The 22,269-nt window shown below is 46.7% G+C and overlaps 1 protein-coding gene across 9 annotated transcripts in view; it reads right to left on the reverse strand.

Annotated features, from left to right (window-relative positions):
• Positions 1-2,379: 2,379 nt before the first annotated feature.
• ATP7B (ATPase copper transporting beta) overlaps positions 2,380-22,269 on the reverse strand; it is an 81,946-nt gene continuing 62,056 nt past the window's right edge. For 5 of the 9 annotated variants that reach the window (XM_021929646.2, XM_021929644.2, XM_021929649.2 and 2 more), the window contains 12 exons: positions 19,930-20,057; positions 19,665-19,819; positions 19,320-19,454; positions 15,907-16,101; positions 13,725-13,907; positions 12,017-12,185; positions 10,727-10,870; positions 8,716-8,885; positions 7,157-7,360; positions 6,957-7,074; positions 5,264-5,366; positions 2,380-4,698 (listed from right to left, as the gene is read on the reverse strand). In XM_021929646.2, the coding sequence (XP_021785338.2) occupies positions 4,425-4,698; positions 5,264-5,366; positions 6,957-7,074; positions 7,157-7,360; positions 8,716-8,885; positions 10,727-10,870; positions 12,017-12,185; positions 13,725-13,907; positions 15,907-16,101; positions 19,320-19,454; positions 19,665-19,819; positions 19,930-20,057 (1,978 nt within the window). In that variant the 3' untranslated portion in view covers positions 2,380-4,424. The remainder of the gene's footprint in view (positions 4,699-5,263; positions 5,367-6,956; positions 7,075-7,156; positions 7,361-8,715; positions 8,886-10,726; positions 10,871-12,016; positions 12,186-13,724; positions 13,908-15,906; positions 16,102-19,319; positions 19,455-19,664; positions 19,820-19,929; positions 20,058-22,269) is intronic. The other 4 variants (XM_017951263.3, XM_031655864.1, XR_004178712.1 and 1 more) reach the window with 3 other exon arrangements.

Raw genomic sequence — 22,269 nt, forward strand, 5'->3', positions numbered from 1 at the left:
TATTCATCTTCCTGAATAAAGGATATTCTGGAATTTCACAGCATTATTTAGCATTCTCATATTCTATCCTGTAATTTCAACCCCTGTCATTGTCTTCACACAAAGAAAAACAGCAAAGTAGACATCTCCCTCTGGAATGAAAGCCTGGACAATAGTGTTTACGTGCCTGCCCAAGGTGAGTTTGAAAATAAAGAAAATATAGCAGTTTGATTCCTCCTAGCTCCACAGTACTTTCCAATACCAAATCAGCTTCCTCACACATCAAGGTAATCTGCAAAGGGAAACTGACAGTCAGCATAAGTGGCTGCTTAAAGCATTTCTTTGCACATATGTTCCTTGTTGTTTTTAAAACAAAGATGCAATTAAGAAAAATGTATGCAAATAAAAATTGTCTAACTCAATTGTATACACATTAGGAAATTTACCTACTAAAACACTGTCATAATTTTTAAGAGCAAAAAAAAAAAATCCTGCAATTCAATAATCTCTTTCTAATTAAACTGTTTGATTGGCTGATTTTGGTCTATACTGGATTTATAAAAAATAAAAGTCACCTTTATTAATCTTGACTGCTTGGTAATCCAGCAGAATAATTTGAGAATCTATTTGCTAACATGTCAATTTCCAGATGTCATTTTTGAAAAAAAAAAAAAAAAAGAGAATTACTGCATTTGTTTATTAAAAAGGTAACCCCATCACAATTCTTCACTAAGGTCTTAAAGACTAAAAGTTATTTGGAATGTTGTGATTTATTCTGCCTGAGGAATATATCAGGAAAATGTGATCAAGTTTTAGAAAGTATCCAAAGGATTATAAATGATTCTACTATAAAGACACATGCACACTATGCTTATTGCAGCACTGTTCACAATAGCAAAGGCTTGGAACCAACCCAAATGCCCATCAATGATAGACTGGATAAAGAAAATGTGGCACATATACACCATGGAATACTATGCAGCCATAAAAAAGGATGAGTTCATCTCAAAAAAAAAAAAAAAAAAAGGATGAGCTCATGTCCTTTGCAGGGAGGGAACATGGATGAAGCTGGAAACCATCATTCTCAGCAAATTAACACAAGAACAGAAAACCAAACACCGCATATTCTCACTCATAAGTGGGAGGTGAACAATGAGAACACATGGACACAGGGAGGGGAACATCACACACCGGGGCCTGTTGAGGGGTGAGGTAAGATTAGGGGAGGGATAGCATTAGGAGAAATACCTAATGTAGATGATAGGTTGATGGGTGCCACAAACCACCATGGTACATGTATACCTATGCAACAAACCTGCACACTCTGCACATGTACCTAGAACGTAAAGTATAACAACAACAAAAAAAAGACAAAAAAGAAAGAAAGTATCTATCTTCTAAAGAAAGGGGATCCCTTCCTAAGGTGGTATCACCCTCACTTTTCACAATGGGACATGCACACAACATGAAATTTCTGTACCCAGGCATCTGGAAAAACAGTCAAGCAGGCATGGCACGAAGTCCTTCAGGGTGTGCTGGAGGGCGGGGCTGGCCATCTAGCTATGCAGTCACATTGAGCCATGAGATAATCACCTCAATGATTCCACAGAGAAGTGTAGGTACCAAGATGTGGATATCGGGGGGAACCTTGAAATGTGATAAAGGACTATGCCACCAGCATGTCTCTGGAACCTATGTTCGGGCAAAGTTCTAAAGTAGACAGTCTGTGTCAGTGGAGACTTCACAATGTCTATTTCCCTTTGAAGGAAGGTGAGTGCCATGTCCCAGTTTGCCTGGATAGTCCCGGTATAGGCCAATTCTCCTGGCATAACTATTCATAGTGTCTCCTTCCGCTCTTCAAAGTGTCCTGGTGTGGGTGAAGATTACACTGTCAACTCCCTTCAGGTGTGGCTCACTTACACCTCCCGGCCACCCCAAGATGCCCACAGAGCTTTCCCAGCAGAGCCCACTAGTCAAGACTTTTCTGCTCCTCCTCCTGACCCACTCCCTCAAGACCAAGGAACCCCAAACATATCCCTCCTGATTAAGATGTGTTTGAGAACAGCCTTTTGCAGACACTCACCCTAGAATAGAGAGGTGCAAACGATGCAGTAATTCAAGCCCGTATCCAACCCAGGAGGGCAGGGACTTTGATAGGAGCTGCCTTTCAGCGTTCTCCCCACATGCCACTGAGGCAGGCCTGCATTAGAGAAATGGACTTACACCAGTGCTGGGGATGGCAGATCAAGGGGGCTCTGCCCACCCTCATGTCCCCTGCTGTTAAAATCCCATCCTCCTCTGCCCCCTAAAAAGACATCAAGCCAAGCCAGTGCCTCATAGAAGCCCTCGTGAAGACAGGACGGCACTGGCCTCTGATCACGCATCTCACTCACAGGCAGATTTTGAGAGGAATGACAAGAACTTTATTCTAATATTGCATGAAATGTTTTTGAAGTAGAAATGGTTATCTGACAAAAAAATTCCTTACACTTTGACCATCTAAAAGGTTATTTTCTATAAAATTATATAAATATTTCCATGTCCATATAGGAACACAACGTTTATGGTCCTAAAAGTTTTAAAAATCAACAGAATTAGATTCTTTAGATAATGATCAGCCTAGTCAGAAAACAACATTCCCCAAGCAAGCATAAAGAGAGGACACAGTTACTGATGGACAGCGGAAATGTGCTGCGGGCTGGAGTTGGGGGGCTGAAAACAATGAAAACACAATCACTGGGGCGCTTGGATTTTATAAAATAAAACCCCGCAAAAACTATATGTAAAAAGTGAAACTAACCATCCAAGGTGAAGGTCAGATGACCTCCTGAATGAATTGCATTCTGAGTTGAAACAATGAATAGATCACCTGGTAGATTCGTTCTTCCAGGAGGCAAGGACCTTTTCCTTGTTTATTCTTATCAGGAAAACTTCTATTCAAGGTAGAAGGACAATTAGAGTGAAGCCTTCACAGCTGACAGACACGGCTTGTCCACTGGCTATGTCATCCTGGGCAAAGTCCTCAGCCTCTTGGAGCCTGTTTCCTTGCCTGTAAAATGCGGACAGTAATAGCTACCTTGTTGGTTGGTTGGGAAGATTAGAGGTAATCTATCGAAAGTGCTGCTAAAACTGCCCCTGGCAAGTAATGGACACTGAAAAAAGTCACTAAAACTATTTTGTGTGGGAGAAAAGGGTTTCACCCAGAATTTAATCCAACATCTACTAGTTTGCTCCCAAGGGGTTCTGTCAATCACAACCAACTTCAGAGTCTAAAACTGGACCCCTTCTGCTGCTCTGAGAGCCACGGCCAGGTAAACAGATGCTCCCTTCGGGATGCTGTGGCCACTCCTTTCCTGAAGCCCCTGTGCGTGCAGAAGGTAGGCTCAAGGAGGCTGTGCTTTCCTCCTATTTGGGCAGTACCTAATCTCCAAGCCACACAAGGCCAGGTGCTAGTGACATGAATTCTCTATTGAACCCCATGAGGTGACAGTCACACAGAAGACTGAGAACGAAGCTCCTGGGGCCATGCAGGGAGGCTCCTGCACACACATGTCTCCCATGGGACAAACGTTTTCAGCACCACAGGCTGGGCAGGAATATGGAAGGACGTCCTGAATTGCGAGAACCTAGACCCCACAGGAAGCCAAGTCTGGACTCTCAGGTCAGCTGGTCAGCAACAACACTCTACTGAGAAGCCCCCACCCCATGGAGAAGGGGGCTTCAAACAAAAAAAGAACTCTCCTGGACCTGAAGAATGGTGTGGCAAGCTCCCTGGCTGGGGATGTGCGAGCCAGGAAGCAGGTTCAAGCTGAAATGCACACTCTAGAGCACCGGAGAAGCGCCTGAGAGCAGCAGCAAGGACCACAAGGACATTGGTCTCGCCCTCCTAGGAGACAGGCAGGGTTCCAAGGGGTCCCCACGGACAAGCACACAGAAGAGAAAAGGAACAGACTGTGCAGGAAGAAAGCAGCAGGCACACCTGAGGTAAACTGTGGTCTCAGAAACATGATGCACACAGACAGGCGTCATCAGAAAGAGCCTGACAGTGAGGTCTGCCGTTCTCTGGAAAGGCCCAGTGAGGTTTTTTGGTCCTGATGAAACTGTTCTCCATTTCATAGCAGTCATCCTAAATACTCCAAGCAGAGGTTTGTGAGGAGGGTGACTCGCCTCTCACCTTCTACAGTACAGCCAAGGACTAGAGTCCAAGACAAAGCCCATCCTGACGGTTCAGTGACGCCAAGAGGCAGGCCAGGCCGTCCTCTCTAGGGCAAGGCCAGTTGCACTCAGATAAGGCCACGTGCTGCAGGGCAGGATGACTGGACATATCCAGGGAGTGGAAGTCCCCAAAGCTGGAGGCTAGCTCAGCCCATCCTGCTGCTGGCTGTCCTGCTCAGCTTGTGGCGAGTGGAGGCAAGGCCCTGCCCTGGCCCGCCTGCCTGGTGCCATCAGATGTACTGCTCCTCATCCCTGTCATTCAGGAGCAGAGACCACTTGTCCCCACCATCGTCCGCTGCAGTGCTGTGCCGAGATGGCTTGTCGGATGTCAGGGAGGACAGCGACACCTGGCTGACATAGCTGACCTGGTCCCATGGTGTGGCCCTGGGGGAGTCCCGCCGCCTGTCATCCATGCCGATGTGCACACTGACCTGGGATGCTGTCAGGGGCTTCATGTGGCCATGCGCCTGTGCCTCATACCTCTCCAGGTCAGGCTTCTTATAGCTGGAAAGCAGGAAGGCAACAGCATCTGAGCCATTCTAGAAACAAGGCTCTTTTTTTTCTCAGCCTGGTGAAGGCCTCTCATCCATCTTTTAATAACATTTAGTAACAAAACCTCAAGAGTTCCCAAGGAAAAGGATATTAAACTCCCTATGGTTCCAGGAAAGCTCACCTGATTTAGAAACTTCCTAAGCAAATGCCTTGCATATTGTAGGCTGCCACTCACTTTTGTTAAATGAATGCACTCATAAATAAGTGAACATCTTTTTTAAAGAAAAAAAATGATAGATAATACACAGGGACCCATGTCTGCTTGATGTTCACAATAACAGCCCTTGAACAGCAGAGCAAGGGCAGCCCAGCACGTGGATGGGCAGCAGTGAATTGCCTGCTCACGGTGCTGATAAGTTACACGCATGCACACCAGGCTCCACGTGGGCTGCCACTGCAGCGTTTGTCCCAGGTGAATGACTGGGGAATGAGAGGCAAGTTCCACTGTTCCCTGAGCATGCAGAATGACAGGGCCTCCTGGGAGCCTCCAACAGATGCTCCGCCTGAGGGGACTCACCACTTGAGCTGCAGGGATGACAGCACCACAGACACAGAGGAGGCGGCCATGGCTGCTGAGCCCATCCAGGGCTGCAGCACAATGCCGATGGGCATGAAGACACCTGGGGAAGAAAGAACTCGCACTCACACCTAGGCCTGGGGAGAGGAGCCAGGAGAGGGCCTCAGGCACCGGGCTGGCCCCACCCTCAGCGGCCCCCAGTGAGGTCTCCACCTGGCGGGCTCGGAAGCCCCTGCCAATGGATCTTGTTCACAGGCCCCCCAAAGTGAGGCTTCCTAGAAAGCTGGGTGTGGGGTGCTGTCAAGCGGGCCTGGCTCTCTTCCATTTGCCCTGATATTCCCAGAACCACCCACAGGTGGCATCCCATTTCAGGGCGAGCTCCAGGGCAGCAACGAACCAGAGAGTGGGAGGAGCGGGAGGAGAAAAGTGGCAGGAGGTGAGGGAGCCAGCTGCCCATCCTGCAGCCACAGTACCACAGAGGACAAACATGGCTGATGGCCACAGCCCTTGTCTAGCAGATGATCTTGCCTCCAGGGCTTCATGACATCTTTAAAAGAGGAATGAGAGCCAGGTCCCAGGACAGGGTCATGAGACAGGTATGGTCAACTTTGTGTGGCAGAGGCACACACACTGGGGGAATTAAGCTCCTGAGCCGGCTCTGGGGACAGGAAGTAAACCTGCCTAACTCACTGGGCTCAGGAGGCCAACACCCTGTTACACAAGTCACCACTAACCACTCAGACACAAGGGAGACTGAGGCAGGAATGCTGTGATTACAAACTTGATCTCTCCTCAGCCCATGGAAGAACACTGCCTTGCAGAAGGGTCTGGAACTTTTCACTGCCATGTTCCCGGGGCAGGGGGCAGGGGGCAGGGGGCAGGGGAGAGGCGTTTCTTGGGGAGGGGGAATGAGGGGGAATTATAAAGCAGAAAAATCTATTTCTTTTCTTTTTCTTTTTTCTGAGACAGGGTTTTACTCTTGCCCAGGCTAGAGTACAGTGGTACAATCATGGGTCACTGCCACCTCCAACTCCTGGGCTCAACAAATCCTCCTGCCCCAGCCTCTGTACTCCCAGATGGGACTAAGGTATATGCTACTATGCCCAGCTAATTTTAAAATTTCTGTAGAGATGAAGTCTCACTATGTTGCCCAGGTGAGTCTTGAACCCCTGAGCTCAAATGGCCCTCCTGCCTCAGCCTCCCACAAAGTGTTGGGATTACAGGCATGAGCTACCACGCCTGGCCAAAAAGCCGTTTCCTTCCATGATCATTTGTGTAACTCAGAGTGAAACTTGGGCAGGACTGAAGTTCAGGATAAGGTTCTGAAACACCAATTATTGTGCCTAACATGTAGCAGATGCCCCATAATTCTTACTAATGATTATTCCTCAGACTATATGTCTTAACAAATGGCTCTGAAAATAAGGCCACAGTAAAATAGGGCTCAGAAAATACAGCCAAGCATCTCCACTAGCTTTTTAGAAAGGAACAGAGTGAATGAAGTTTTCAGGTCCTCTTCACAGTTTCTCATTTACCTTTAAAGACATATAAAGCAGGGGACATAAAAAAAACCAGCCTTTCTAAAACATCTCTAGCCAGCCAGTGAGTGAGCTACTCACTAACCTCAGCAGAAACCTGGGAGACAGAAGCCTTTCTGGGCGCAGCTGGAGCACAGTGGGTAAAAGCTGCCTACCTGCCGCGATGGGTATCCCAACCAGGTTATAAATCAGTGCCAGGACCAGGTTGATGCGTATCCTCCGGACAATCCTCTTGGAAAGGTGAATGCTAGCCACCACATCCAGCAAATCATTCTGATAGAGAGAAGCACACGGTGAGGAAGGCGTCTGCCCACCACCCTCCCAGCACCCACAGCCTGGCTGCAGCCGCGCTCACTCTGATGAGGACAACGTCGGCTGCCTCGATGGCCACATCCGTGCCAGTGCCAATGGCGACACCCATGTCTGCCTGAGCCAAGGCTGGGGAGTCATTGACCCCATCCCCCACCATGGCGACTCTCTTCCCTTCATTCTGGAGCTCCTGGACCTTGGCCACCTTGTGCGAAGGCAGCACCTCTGCAAAGACTTTGTTGATGCCAACCTAAGACAAAAGAAAGGCAATGCCTGGTGTTGGCAAAAGGTATCAGATAGCAGCAGAAGCCTCAAATTACCCTTGCCCCTCTGCCCTCAGCCTCTGGGTCCAGTCAGTGACGTTGGTCAGCCACACCCTGCAGGTTTGCTGTCACAGGGCCAGTTCATCCCTGGCTCCCGCCCCAACACCCTGTACTGGTTTAGGCCCTGTCCTTTTCTGGATGTGCAAACAACCCCCTTGCTGGTCTCCCTGTCCACAGCTCAGTACCCCAACCTTCTTCTCCATGTGCTGCCCCCATGGTCTTTCCAAAGCATCTGTATGGCCATGGGTCCCTACTCTCCTGTCTCATGTCCTCCAGCAGACCCCATGCACCTCCCAGAGGAGGGCAGCTCAACTCTCAGGTCTGCTTCTGAGGTCCCCAGAGTCTCAGGGTCCGGCCGCTGGTGCCACACTTGACCACACCATTCAGCTCCCTGCGGTGTCTCCAAATCGCCGTGCTATTCTGTGCCCCTGGGAAATGCTCCTGCTGCCTGCTGTGTCCTGGGAAGGTGCAGTTTTCCTTTCCTAGCCCCTCTCCCGCTTCTCAGATATACACTGTCACTGGTCCGCCTTCTTGCAAGACTGTGAGCCGAGCCCCCTTCATTCCTCACAGAGCCTGGCCCCGCACCTGCCTGTCACATTCGTGGTGCTTCATAAGTGCCTGCTGAATGGATGAACAAGTGTTAGCCAGAAAAGGGGGGAAGGATGCTAAACAGGTCCACCATTAGCAAGGAGGACCATGGAAAACAGGGGTACTGCTGCTTCCCTCAAGGAACACAGTTAAGCTTTCAGAAGCCTAGAGCTCTGCACACATTTGGAGGTGCATAATTTCTAGGAATCCAAACTGGAGCCACTGCTGTGTGAGGAGTCAGGCAGCCATCCAGTGGTACTGTCCTCACAAGCCAAACAGCCTCAGGGGCTAAGCTGCTGGAGAACTGCCCAGGACTGAGTCACTTATCTGAGCACCCGAGTGAGAAGAGCTGAGCTGGCAAAATCTTCCTTTAACATAAAGGTTAGAAAATGTCTATCTTAGCCCTTAAGCCACATACTTTTTTTCCATTGCAAAGACTGGGAAAAGGTTAGAGAACAATGGAACTCCTTTTTCGAGGATGCATGCACCCAAACCCCAGGAAGAGATCTTCGCACGGCACCACAGTGCTCACGTGTGACACTACGTGGCCACAGAATGAAGCACGTGGAGAGAAAAGCATCCAGAGAGGGGAAAAGAGCAGGAGTACAGTTCAGTGCTGGGCCAACTGGTGCTTACTTTTGTCTCTAACTGCTTTTATGAGCTTTACGTAGTTTGCAATATTAAAGGGCTGTACCTGGGTGGCAATGGCTCTGGCTGTCTTCCGGTTGTCCCCGGTGATCAGAACCACGTCCACACCCATGCTTTGCAGCGTGTGCACAGCCAGGGCGGCCTCCTGCTTGACAGCATCTGCGATAGCAATCATCCCACAGAGCACACCTGGAGTGAACCAGCCGGCATCAGCAGCTACACAGGATGGGCACCCCGCATCAAGACACCACATTTGCAATGTTCTCATCATATAATGTTACGTGCAAAAAACAAAACGCCAAATTATATAACACAATGGGGTTTTTTTTGCTTTTTAAAAAGTACATGCATTTACAGACATACGGAAAAGTCTGGAAGCAATATAATTAAAATCTTCACAGTGACTCCCCGAGGAATAGGATTATGAGTGATTTCATTTTCTCCTTTATAGCTGAATTTTCCAAACTTTCTGCAAGGAGCATGTATGACACTTTGCAAAGTGCCTGGCTTGTAATAAGAATTCAATACACGTTAGCGACTAAAATTCAAGAAATATAACAGATATCACTTAAAGTGATAAATGTCCAAACTAGAAAATCAATCCTTCTTTGTCTTTTCCTACAGAAAACAATTTGGCAGAATTTCTCTTTGAGTGAATCTTTAGCTATAGAAGCAGGAGGGTTTTTAGGGCTGAGGTGTGAATGAGAACACAGTGAGGGATGACATACGAGATGGCACGACTCCTTTACTTGTGCCAATTCTGGTTTGACAGCCGAGGGGAGGGTGGATTTACAAAGACTTACAAAAAGGGGAAAAAAAGAGAGAATGTGAGAGGAAGACATATTTGGCTGGAGCATTCAAAAGGTATCATAAATTTTATTTCTTGCTTGCATATACTGTTACTTCTATTAGCAGAAACTAACATTAACAAAGTAAAGACTCCAATCTCTCTGGCATGTAAAGCCCAGGATAGAATCTGAGCACTAAAACACATGCAGTCTTTTTTTTAATTTGAGATGGAGTTTCATTCTCGTTGCCCAGGCTGGAGTGCAATGGCATGATCTCGGCTCACCACAACCTCCGACTCCCAGGATCAAGCGATTCTCCTGCCTCAGCCTCCTCAGTAGCTGGGATTACAGGCGCCTGCCACCACGCCCGGCTAATATTTTTTTAGCAGAGACGGGGTTTCACCATGTTGGTCAGGCTGGTCTCGAACTCCCAACCTCAGGTGATCCAACCACCTCAGCCTCCCAAAGTGCTGGGATTATAGATGTAAGCCACCGCACCCAGCCAACGCACACAGTCTTGAGACCTGTACTCTATGCAACACCAGTCTGTATAAAGCAGACAGAAGGGCAGGCGCGGTGGCTCACGCCTGTAATCCCAGCACTTTGGGGGGCCAAGGCAGGGGGATCACCTGAGGTCAGGAGTTCGAGATCAGCCTGGTGAAAACCCACCTCTACTAAAAATACAAAATTTAGCTTGGCATGGTGGTGGGGGCCTGTAATCCCAGCTACTCAGGAGTCTGAGGCAGGAGAATTATTTGAACCCGAAGGCAGAGGTTGCAGTGAGACGAGATCGCACCACTGCACTACAGCCTGGGTGACAAGAGGGAAACTCGATCTAAAAAAAAACAAAAGTAATAACAAATAAATAAAGCAGACAGAGAAGAGTGGCATGGATCTCATTGTTTAAATGCGTCCTGTAGTTAAACCTGTTGGGAAGTGAATTCCTGCTTTGTCTGCAGGGATGAATGAGAAGGATGACTCTGAACTGCCCACCCGGACAAGAGCAACGATGATGACAAAGACAGTTTAGAATTCCAAGGTCAAGAAGACTGAGGCCAGACCAGAGCTGGCTATGGGGCCAAGATGGAGACAGTGGGAAACAATGAAGAGAAAAGACAAAAAGGCAATCTTTTGGGAAACAGGCCTGAAATTAAGAGAGGAAGGTTTTCATTTGTTTTCTTTTCTTTTTTAAAGGACGACTCTTTTGCCTGATATCTGCAGAAAACTGCATTTCTGAGAGAGCAGAAGGAAGGCAGAAGCAGAAGATACCGTCAATAGCCACCAGGATGGCTGTCTGTCCTTTCATCTCGTGGTCTGTCATAGCGTCACTGACGTCACTGGAAATGGTTAAGCCGTTGCGCCTCAGCCATTCACGGTTTCCAATCAGCACAGAGAAGGTCTGGGGGGCTGCATCTATTCAAAAGAGGCTGTGGTTATTTCTAAATGGTCCAATTTCGCTGTTAACTAAAACCATGCAATCCTTTTAACAGCAAAATATCCTTTTAACCAATCTGAAAAACTGTAACCTTCCTCTTGTGACAGCATCCTTTAGGACAAGAAAAAAAAAGTAAAATTAATGTGTAGGACATGTGGGTATGAATTAAGATGAGGCATTAATAGTACATGCTATATGGGTGGACATGGCATAAACGTATTAAACATAAGGCAACGTCCGTCTTTGTCTTAGAAGTATCCACTGATTCTTTTTCTGCAGGGATTAGAAGCACTTAGCTATTTGCCCGGCACACAAAGCAAGTGTTGACTACATTCATTACTGCTTGGTATCAACGACCCCAGGTGAATCAACGAATAATCAGGCAAGTCTATATGAAATGTTTAAAACTGTAACTCCCGAGGCTAATGCACCTCTCACCTGTCACTTTCAAACAGTGTGTGCTGCTGAGGTGTCACTGCGCGGCCAGGCTCTGGAAGCTCTCATCGAAAGGCCATCTGGGGTTTTAAAGGCTGGAAGGTGGTACGTGGCTTCTAACCACACAATCTAAGTCACAGTTTCACTACCAACACTTAGGAAAAACACTAGTCACGGGTTTTGAGTGTTTTCCATCCTTTATTCTGGTGGCTGGCAAGCTACCTTGAGAATAAGAAAGGCCATTCTTCAAAAGCAGCTGTCCCTCCAAGCAGTGTCCCTTCCTGGCTTGGGCAGACATTTCCCTCTGCTTTACTGAATTTTTCTGCCTGCTCGGTAAATACCAGAGTTCTACCACACGGGATGGAAACAGGAAGAACAAAAGTGGAATTCCCATCTGCCAACTCTGTGGCTTATGAGAAGCAAGACCGATTTGGGATAAGAAAGAGACGAATCAAAATCACGGGTCAGCTAAACAATGCTCTACAAATTTAAGGCAGCCCTAAGCAACAAAATTTACATGCACCCAAGAACATGCGAGAAACTTTCCTGGGGGTGGGGAGGCAGGCTTGGCTGCCTTAGCCATGAACCGTCTGCCGCACAGCAGAGGCCATCACTGCTGGACGTGGTGCTCTCTGTGGTTTGGCCCACCTCTACTTTGAACCAGCTGCAGAGACAGAGGCCAGCAATACCTTTTTCTGCGGGAAGGTTGCCAGCCTCATTCAGGTGACTGGCAGGTGCACTCAAAGGGCGCTCACTGTGGGCCAGGATGCCTTCCACGTTGCTGACTTTGCACCCAATTCCACAGCCTGGCACCGCCTGGAAGTCCGTGCAGTATCCCAAGGTCTCTGTTCCAAGTTCCTGGGAAGGTGGAAAGAGAGGGAGAGGAACCTGTAAGCCAAGAGGGGTGATATGAGAGGGAGGGGTAGGCAGGACAGGGACACAGGGTGAAGGTGGCAAGAGAACAGTGGAAAGCAGGAACTGAAAGAAAGGAGGAAAGGGAGGTGGAATGGATGGGAAAGGTTAAGATAGTGACTAGTAATTATTTCTCCCCCTTTGGTAAAGATACTATAGCTGTAAAGTTGAATGAGACTAAACAGCCTAAAATGTTGCCCTGGGTGGGTGCCTCATGACAGTGAACAGGTTACCGAATGGAAAGGAAAAAGGCAATTCATATCAAACACCTCAAATTAAAGAGGAGTGCAGGTGCCAAAGAGAGGGAGAAGTAAATTTTATGTTGCAAATAATTTCATAAAAACAATGGAATAAGTAGTGTTAACAAAGCTCTTTGAGGCTATCAAGAGATAATTGCCTGTATATCAGACCCTGGAGGAGGAGGGGACAAGGTGGCAGGGGAAAGGAATGGCTGGGGTTTCTAGACTGCCTGTCCTCCCCCAGGCTGTGAGCTCCTGAAGGGCAGAGTTCACATTCCACTCCTGTTGTTCTCCTGAGTCTGGTGCCTGGTGATGTTCAGCAAATGCCTGTGACACCGACCTCCCTTTATGATAACCTAGAACTGTGGCAAGGGCTGACTGTGAGTCCCTTATCTCCACTTGCTGCAGAGGAGCCTTCTAAGCAGTTTTCCAGACCATACAACAAATGAAGGATGACTGAGGGTGAGCGAGATTCTCCCTGAAATGTCAGAAGGGAGAGGTGTGAAACAGTGGGCTGTCTGACCCTACATGAAGGAAAAACTAGAAATGAGGTTTCTGGAAGAGCCTCCGACCACAAAGAGTTGTCAACTGTTTTTCAAGGCAACGATATCACCTTTCTACATTTACTGCTAACAGTATTGCTCAGGCTGTTTAAAAATTGTCAGGGCAATATTCTGTGTGACACGTTCTGCTGCCCCTATATTCAGACTGAAATTAAGAGAAAACAAAACAGAACATTTCATGTGGAGAGACCAAAAGAGGGCAATGCTTCTCTATGAAGTGCCAAGAACCTGCCGGGCGCTCTGGCTCACCTCAGCTGGTTCCTCTCTGTCCCAGGTGCTCCCAGGGGAATAGATTTCTCCCTCCCACCCCAATACTCCCATTTCATGTTTGTGTCCCCTTGCACTAAGCACTGTCAAAGCACTGAGTTTCCAGACTGCCCATACTCCCCAAGGCTGTGAGCTTCCAAAGGGTAGACTTCACATCCCACTCCTGTTGTTCTCCTGAGCCTGGTGCCTGGTGATGTTCAGCAAATGCCTGTGACACTGAACTCCCTTTGTGATAACCTGAAACTGTGTCAAGGGCTGACTGTGAGCCCTATCCCCGCCTGCTGCAGAGGGGCCTTCTAAGTGCTTTTCCAGACCACACAGAGAAGGCCTGCTCAAGGGCAGCTAGGAGAGAAGGACATGGTGAGGAGTAAAGGAGCACTGGTGGGGAGGGCAGGGCCATGCCCAGGTCCACGTACCTCTTTACAGTATTTGGTGACTGCCACGCCCAAGGGGTGTTCGCTGCTGGCCTCCGCAGTCCCCACCACAGCCAGAACCTTCCTGAGGGGCAGGGTGGCCACATCCCCCAGAAGGAGCACTCGCATGACCCTGGGGACCCCATGGGTAATGGTGCCAGTCTTGTCAAACATCACAGTCTTTATCTGCCAAAAACAACCACAACTCAGTGACCACAATACAGATGGAGGGGCTTCCATAGTCATAGTCCTGATGCAGAACCTCACCCAACCTGCCTCAGACAGGAAACAAGACACCTGCACAGCTTTCTAACGTGATCCTCTGTCGTTCAATCTCAGGGTTCAACAACTCCCACTGCAAAGAAACTGTTTCCCTACGTGTCCAGTCAAACCAGCCACACTGAGGCTTGACCTTGACCAGGCAAAGCCAGAAACCTTGGCTGTACAGGAGATGGCACAGCACTGTCCCCCCAACAGTGACACCATCCACAGACTTCCTCACGTCAGGTCAGGAGTCAGGACCCTGAGGGACACCTGCCTCCCTGTCCACTGCCATCCGCCGAGCCCAACCACAGCTTCCTCTTGCCTGCCCAAGTGCAAAAGCTACTGGGAATAGAGTCCTCACACTCTGAGTTCAAGAAAGGAAAGGACTATTCTATGGCCATAAAGACAAGCAAACCCCCGCAGCCAGTTTTAAGTTGGTCACACTTGGTCAATGGCAGTCTGCAGAGTTCCCACACCTCTGGGCTCAGATATGGGCAGCAGCTATATTCAGGTACCTGCACTTCCATGACCAGGGCCAGCTGAGCCCTGAGCCCTGCTTCTGAAAGTTCAGTAATCCCTGAAGTGTATAATTCGAACCCATTTAAGGCCAGCAGGTTGTTCTTCTCAGACCATGTCCCACAGCAGGGTTCTATGCAGGGTTCTCCCTTACAATTGTGCAAACAAATAATTCAGCTTTTTGTTTCTGATGCTGAGTGGTGGCCTTCCTTCAACACACTTAACTCATCTTCCTCCAGAGATTCTTGCCAGCTTTCAGTGCATCCTTCACTATGCAGCCAGAATGATCTTCCCAACACACGGTCCGGTCACATCACATGGGTATGCCATCCCCACGCGGCTTCTAGGGTAACGTTCAGAACCCTTTACTAAATCTTCAGCCTTTGGATTCTGGCCCCTCCCTCAACAGTCTCATCTCCAGTTCCTCTCTCCCAATGATTTTCTTCCAGTTCCTCGTTTGCTCATTCAACAGATAACTTCTGAATGCACTCGATGTCTCAGGCTAGATGCTGGGGATACCGCGGGGAGGGGAAGTTCTACCTTCACAGGTCCTGTCCACCTGCTGTCCCCATGTTGGAACACTCTTCCCCAGCTCCGTTGTCCAGCTCTCACTCAACAGTAAGGTCTCAGATGAACATTCGCATTCACTTCCCTGACCACCTGCAGCACCCTCGTCCCTGAGTCCAGCACCCCAAGTCTAGGATTGGCCCCTGTTCAAGTGTCCCCAGGGCATCAAGCACCACCGGTCAATACTCAGTATCTCGTAAATACTCACTCAGCTTTGCTATTTACTTTTTCACTGTCTGTCTTTCCCCCTAACCTGGTGGGCTCCTTGGCAGCTAGAAACCATGACCATCGCCAGAACCCAGTGTGGGGCCCACATGCAGTGCGTGCCCAGCAAATGCTGATTACATAGGTGCAAGTGTGAAAGGCCAGAGGTAAGTTAGGCAAAAGGAAGACACTTCACAAACACCGTCACTCACTCTTTACTCCCCAGAGTCACAGGACCCACCACTAATCCCACAGATGTCACAGTGGGGCTTTTGTCCTGGAGCCTGACTACCTGGGTGTGAATCCCAGCTCTGCCTCTGGTTAGCTGCAGGCCTTTGGGCGAGTAACCTAATCTCCTCCTGCTGCAGTTTCCTCATCTGTAAAATGGGAATGATAAGCACCTACCACACAGAGTTGTTAATGCAATTAAATCAAGTAATGTTGATAGTGTTTCATTATATGACTGGTGGCTATTCTGTTGCTACTGTCGTTATTCCTAGTTAGACTTGACTTACTATTCTATGTAATTAACACTGCTGTCTTGAGTGGCTCTCAGGCTTTTCTCTCAATGTGAAATAGTAAACAGATACTACTTTCATCTCTCAGGACGGGGAAAGCCGTGGTACAGGCTGACCTTGTGCGCCATCTCCAGGGGCTTGCCTCCCTTGATGAGGATGCCATTCTGCGCGGCCACCCCAGTGCCCACCATGACGGCCGTGGGCGTGGCCAGCCCCAAGGAGCAGGGGCAGGCAATGCACAGCACCGTGATGGACGTCTGGAATGCAAACCGGATGATCACCTCTGTCTGGGAGATGTGCTTGTTGGGGTTCTGAAACAGAGTCAGAGGCAGGTTGAGAGTTCAATAAGGAAGCTCCCAGAACTCTAATCACATAAGGGCATTTCAGGGGGGCACTGGGCACAGTGTGACAAACTTGGGTTTTGGAAACAGATGGTATTCTGCACTGCTCTGCCATCATAGAGAACACATCACTGCTCTCCACATCCCAGCTATCCAACGTCATCCTACAGGTTTCCCTCAAAGAGGCATTACAGGAGCAGAGTCAAATAAAAGCCCTTGACAGGGGAAAGCAGACTCTGGAGATGGACCACACAGATCCAGATTCTGGTTTCCTCATACACAAAATGGAGATGATAATGCATAGCTCATAAATTGTGGTACGGATTGAATGAGGCAATACACATGTAAACATATACATATACACAGTACATAACACCGGGCATAGGAGCAGCATCTAAGAAACAGTAACTATTATCGCTATTTTTTTTCATCATTAGGAAAGCTTAAAAAATGCTATTCTAAGGTGATAATCATATAAATGAGAAAAGATGCAAGAATATTTACCACAGTGTTTTGCTTTTGTAATGACAAAAAATGGAAACAACAGATTGGTTAATTAAATTGTAGGTGTGGTGTATATAATAGGATACGAGGCAACTGTTGGAATGATGATGTATATCTACATTTACTGATATGGAAAGGTACCAGCAGCATTGCAAAATTAAAAAGCAAGTACAAAATGGCATGTGCTGGATTTATTCATGCAAAAATCTCTGCCTATATCTGAATATAGCATTTCAACAATACTGGAAAGGTATCCACTAATGTGCAAAAAAATTACTTCTAGGGATATGATTTGGAGGTATCTTTACTTTCTTCTCTGCATTTTTCACTATTTTTTCTTTGTAACCCAAAACAAACAAAATATGAGTCTACTTTCCAGACACTTGGCATTATTTGTATTCTGAGAGCTTGAATTATCTCGGTTTATTTTTAAAAATGGCTGGTGGCTATGGAGTATAATCAAGAGATATTATGTTCGCTTACTTATTGTAAAAAGCACAGTTGTCTAGGGTAAGGCTACGGACCACAACCTCGTTAGCTTCCATCTACATTTTATTATTTCACTCTGAAAGGCAGGATTCTAAAATAAGATATATTACTAAAGGGGTCTTTTAATTTTCATAGAAACAGTTATATTTAGGTAGAGGGATATATTGTTTAAGATTTTTAGAGATAAAGATTATGTAATCTTTTTTAAAAACACACTAATTCTTGTCAAAATCACACCTGGCATTCTGACAGGACTGGGGGGACTTCCGGAAGTTACCATGAGCCCTTCTCTACAATGACTTTCGTACAGCAGAGAGATGATAGTATCTTAAAGGAACATGCAGTACCTCGTTTGCCAGCATCCTCCCTGATATTGCAGATAAAAACAAAAGAAGCCAAAGTAAGATGGAAAGGCATGGAACAGCAGAAAGCCACAGATTCCAACTTGTTTAGGACTGAGTCTTCCCATGGCCACATGCCAAGGCACTGCTCTCCCGAAAAAGCCGAAATTGTAGGCGGTCAGGTGCCATGGATAGCCACTGGCACATTCTACCAATATATCTGTAAGTTACTTTTAAGAGCACTGAGTTTCCTTAGATGTCAGAAAGTGTTTGACTTGAACATTTTTCAATTTAAGATGGAAAATTTGAGGGAGAAAATGACATCCTAGTAAATGACATGTATCCTGAGAATATTTGATATACTTTTAATTATGTGCAGAATTGTTTTTAAAAGAAAAAAATTATCCATTCCATATTTGTACTTTTTGCTGTGTTACCCAGGCTGGAGTGCAGTGGCTATTCACAGGCACCGTCACAGCACACTACAGCCTCAAACTCCTGGACTCAAAGGATCCTCTGCCTTAGCCTCCCGAGTAGCTGAGTCTACAGGTGCTTCGCCACACCCAGTTTGGTTTCTCATTCTATGGCTCTATGGTATAACAAGCATTAGACTGGGCTAGGAATAAGATAAGGTAAAAACATTGTTCCACTCATGGTGACGTTACCACTCATTGTTCTGCTTATTGTGCCGTTAACAGTACCAAATACTGTTCTAAGTGTGCCATTAGTTTTTTAAGTACATTATCAAGGTTTCAACCTCAGTGCTACTGACATTTGGGGCCAGATAATTCTTTGTCGTAGGGGCCTGTGATGTGCCTTGTAGGATGTTTAGCAGCATCCCCTCAGTCACAAAAACCAAAAATGTCATAGCTCCCAACTGAGAATCACAGATGTAATACAGATTTTATTCCTCAAGAAAATACGTTTTTTGAGGGGTGGCCTGTATTTTCCTTTCTTTTTCTGAGGTTTAATAAAACCATATTTCCTAAGATAGTGTTCTTCAACCACTTTTTTAAACTAAAAAATGTATATGCCATTGCCTCACATACAATGTTTAGAAAACATTTACTATAAAAGGCTATTCACGTCTGGGTGCAGTGGCTCATGCCTGAAATCCCAGCACTTTAGGAGGCCGAGACAGGCAGACCACCTGAGGTCAGAAGTTCGAGACCAGCCTGACTAACATGGTGAAACCCCATCTCTACTAAAAATACAAAAATTAGCTGGGCGTGGTGGCGTGCACCTGCAGTCCCAGATACTCGGGAGGCTGAGACAGGAGAATTGCTTGAACCCGGGAGGCGGAGGTTGCAGTGAGCCGAGATTAATCCACTGCACTCCAGCCTGGGCAACAGAGGGAGACTCCATCTCAAATGAATAAATAAATAAATAAATAAGAAAACATAAAAAGCTATTCACATTACTTGGGAAGCTGGGAGGTCAAAAATGGTACTGGTAAATATATACATCAAAACATATTTTTCTTAAAATGTGTTAAATCATATTATCATGCCATTGACATTTAAAGTGAGCTATTTTCTATGACGTATGCCTCATAAACTCAAAAGGGACCAATAATACATATTGTAAATGCTTCAAGCATTACAACTGAGCACCAATTGGTGTCTGTGAAAATCATCTAAGTAGAATGCAAAGGAGAACTTTAATAGAAACCTGCAGAAGGAGAGTGACTGTTTATCCCGCTCTGGCTTAAATTTTGCTGTCAATAAGAGAAGCAAGCAAATAAAATGCAATGAATAATTAAAGCCCAGTGAATCTAAGAGATGAAAGAATAGGATCAGTGTCAGTAGATTATTTAAAACACAACCACCATACAGCCCAAGGCATTCAACTTACAGGAAAGTACTTCTGAACAACACCAAAATCGATAAAACCGATTACAATCCATACCACCAACGTCAAAGTTGACATGATGATGATAAGTGGGACAAAATATCCACTAAACCGGTCAGCCAGTTGCTGAATGGGGGCCTATGAAAAGAAAACACCAAGACCGTGGGAAATTACAACCTATGAAGAAATAAACCACCACAAGCATTGATAAGGACTGGGATAATCTCCCTCATTTAACCACATTTACTAATCAATCTCTACTCAATAAAACTGTCTGATTTCCCTGAACTCTTGACATAATTTCTAAAATGAGAAAGATGAAGTTCGTTTTTAAAATGTCTTCATTACCTTTGACATCTGAGCCTCTTCCACCAGTTTCACAATCTGAGCCAAAGTGGTGTCATTGCCTACATGGGTGGCTTTAATGAGCACAGAGCCATGTGCATTTATAGACCCCGCAATTACAGTGCTTCCGGGTTTCTTAGTGACTGGCATGGCTTCTCCTAGAAGTAGGAAAGAGACAACCGTCATTTGCTCAGCCCCATCCAGCACTCATGTGACCTGAAAGCTGCTATGATATCTGCCTGAGGGAACATAAAACAAGCCGCCTCACCTGTGATGAGGGACTCATCAGCCATGGTATTGCCTTCCAGGACTTTCCCGTCCACTGGGAACTTTCCCCCAGGGACCACCTTGACGATATCGCCCCGCTGCACCAGCTCCATGGGGACTTGCTCCTCCCTGCAACAGATGCCACTCATCACTCATATGGCCACTCATTCGGTCACCAGGTCAGGTTCTAGGTCAGTTGTCACACTAGTTATACTACGCTTGCTTATACTGAGCAACAGTATTCATTTGATCTGTTCATTTACAGATATTTATCGTGCAGCTGCTGAATGCCAGGCATTGTTCTAGGCACTGGTGACACAGCTGTGAATGGCACAGCAAAGGCCCTACCATCTCATGAAGACAAGTTCTGTGGTGGAAATGGACAACAAGCAAGATAGAATCAAGTATTAAATATTAATAAGTGCTGTGATGAAAATAAACCAGGATAACGTGACTGGCGGGCTTCTTAGAGTGGCAGAGGGAGGAGGAGACTGGAAGGGCTTCTCTGGGAAGGTAACATTTAAGCTGAGACCTGCATGCCAAGAAGGTCCAACACACAGGGAAAGGAAGTTCATGGAGAGAAAACAACTGACACAAAGGTTTAAGGCAGGCAGGAAGGGTACGTCTGAGAAACAGCAAGAAAGCAAGCATGGCTGGTAGGAAGTAAGTGACGTGCAAGTTGAGGTCAGAGAAGCAGGCAGAGTCCAGATCATGTCGGGTCTCCTGAAGCAGAGCATGGGTTTTCAGTGTAAGGCTTTAGCAGGAAAGTGACACGATCTGATTCACATTTAAGTGATCTCTTTGGCTGGTGCATGAGAATGGGCTGTAGGGGTGATCATAGGAGTAAGGGTGAGAGTCGGGCTGTTGCAGTAGCCCAAGCAGAAGATGGAAGTAACCTGGATGACAGAGCAAGGGAGAAGAAATACACGGCATATTCTTAGATCATGTGTCAACAAGATGTGAAAATGCACTAAATGTGAGGGTAAAGAAAGGAATCAAAGATGAGCTCCAAATTTTCATTTTTGAGCAACTGGGAGGATAGAGAAACCATTTAATGAGATGGAGATGATTATGGAGAAGCAGCTAAGGGAGGGTGAGGGAAGAGAAGGGGAAGAGATGGGAGAGAAATGGTTCATTTTGACATGTCGGGTTTGAGATGCCTATTTGACTTCCACGTAGAAATATCAACTAGGGAGCTGAAAATAAGAGTCTGAAGTGGAAAGAAGAGGTCAGAGGTAGAGAACAAACCTGAGAGCTGTCACATGGAGATGGCATTTAAAGCCATGAAATCACATGAGCGTCCCTAGGAGTGAACGGAGAAACAGAGAAGGGATCCTAGAATTCACCCCTGAGACACTCCACCATTCGAAGGCTGAGCAGAACCTGAAGGACCAGTCAGTGACACAGGAGAAAAATGAGAATGGGAATGAGGAGGAGGAGGCGGAGGAGGAGGGAGCACCCATCCAACAGCACCAAACGCTGCACAGGTAGTTCCACAGGGGCAAATATACATAAAATTCATCACACTCTACACATAGGGTTTGTGTGCTGCAGTGAATGTGAGTTACACATTGAAAAAAGAAAAAAAATCAAACAGACAAGGGGGAAATACTTGTGAGAGACTGAAATGAGGACTGAACACAAGCAATGCTGGATTAGGGTATACAGAAATTATTTGATGGCTGTGGCCAAACCAAGTTCAGAAACTGGTAAAGGCAGAGGCTCAACTAGAATGGGCTGAGAGAGCATGAGGTGAGAAGGCAAAGACAACAGCAAAAGTCCCGTTTTTAAAGAAGGCTTGTTGTGAAGGAACAGAAAAACAGAGCACTAGAAGGGAGGGTGGATTAAAGTGGGGATTGTGTCTTGTACATACTGTGCGCTGGTGGGACACACCCTGCAGAGACAGAGATTCTGTGGGCGAGAGAGGAGAAGACGGCAGGAACAGAGACAAAGCCAGAGGGAGGGCACCCATGACCCAGGGCCAGCTTCAGCAGCAGCTCACTAAAAGCATGGCATGGGCCTAACAGCATTAATTGTAGAGGTAACACTGGCTCATGAGCAAATGGTGAACAAGTCAGAAGAGCGTACATGGAAAGCAAGCAGGGCCCTGAGGTTATTTTACAGTTTCCTTTCATTCTATGACGACTACATTTAAACTACCACAGGGACAAAAGTCATCTCATTTACTTGAGAAGGAGAAATAGACATTTACTGTGTGCTAGGAACTGTGCTAGATTTTTACATGTTTTATCTCACTGAATCTTCCCAGAAATATACAAGGTGAGTCTTATTAGCCCTATTTGAGCAAAACCTGAAGATGTCTTGGAAAGGCACAAAATTG

Source organism: Papio anubis, chromosome 15, assembly GCF_008728515.1.
Source record: "Papio anubis isolate 15944 chromosome 15, Panubis1.0, whole genome shotgun sequence".
NCBI lineage: Eukaryota > Metazoa > Chordata > Mammalia > Primates > Cercopithecidae > Papio > Papio anubis.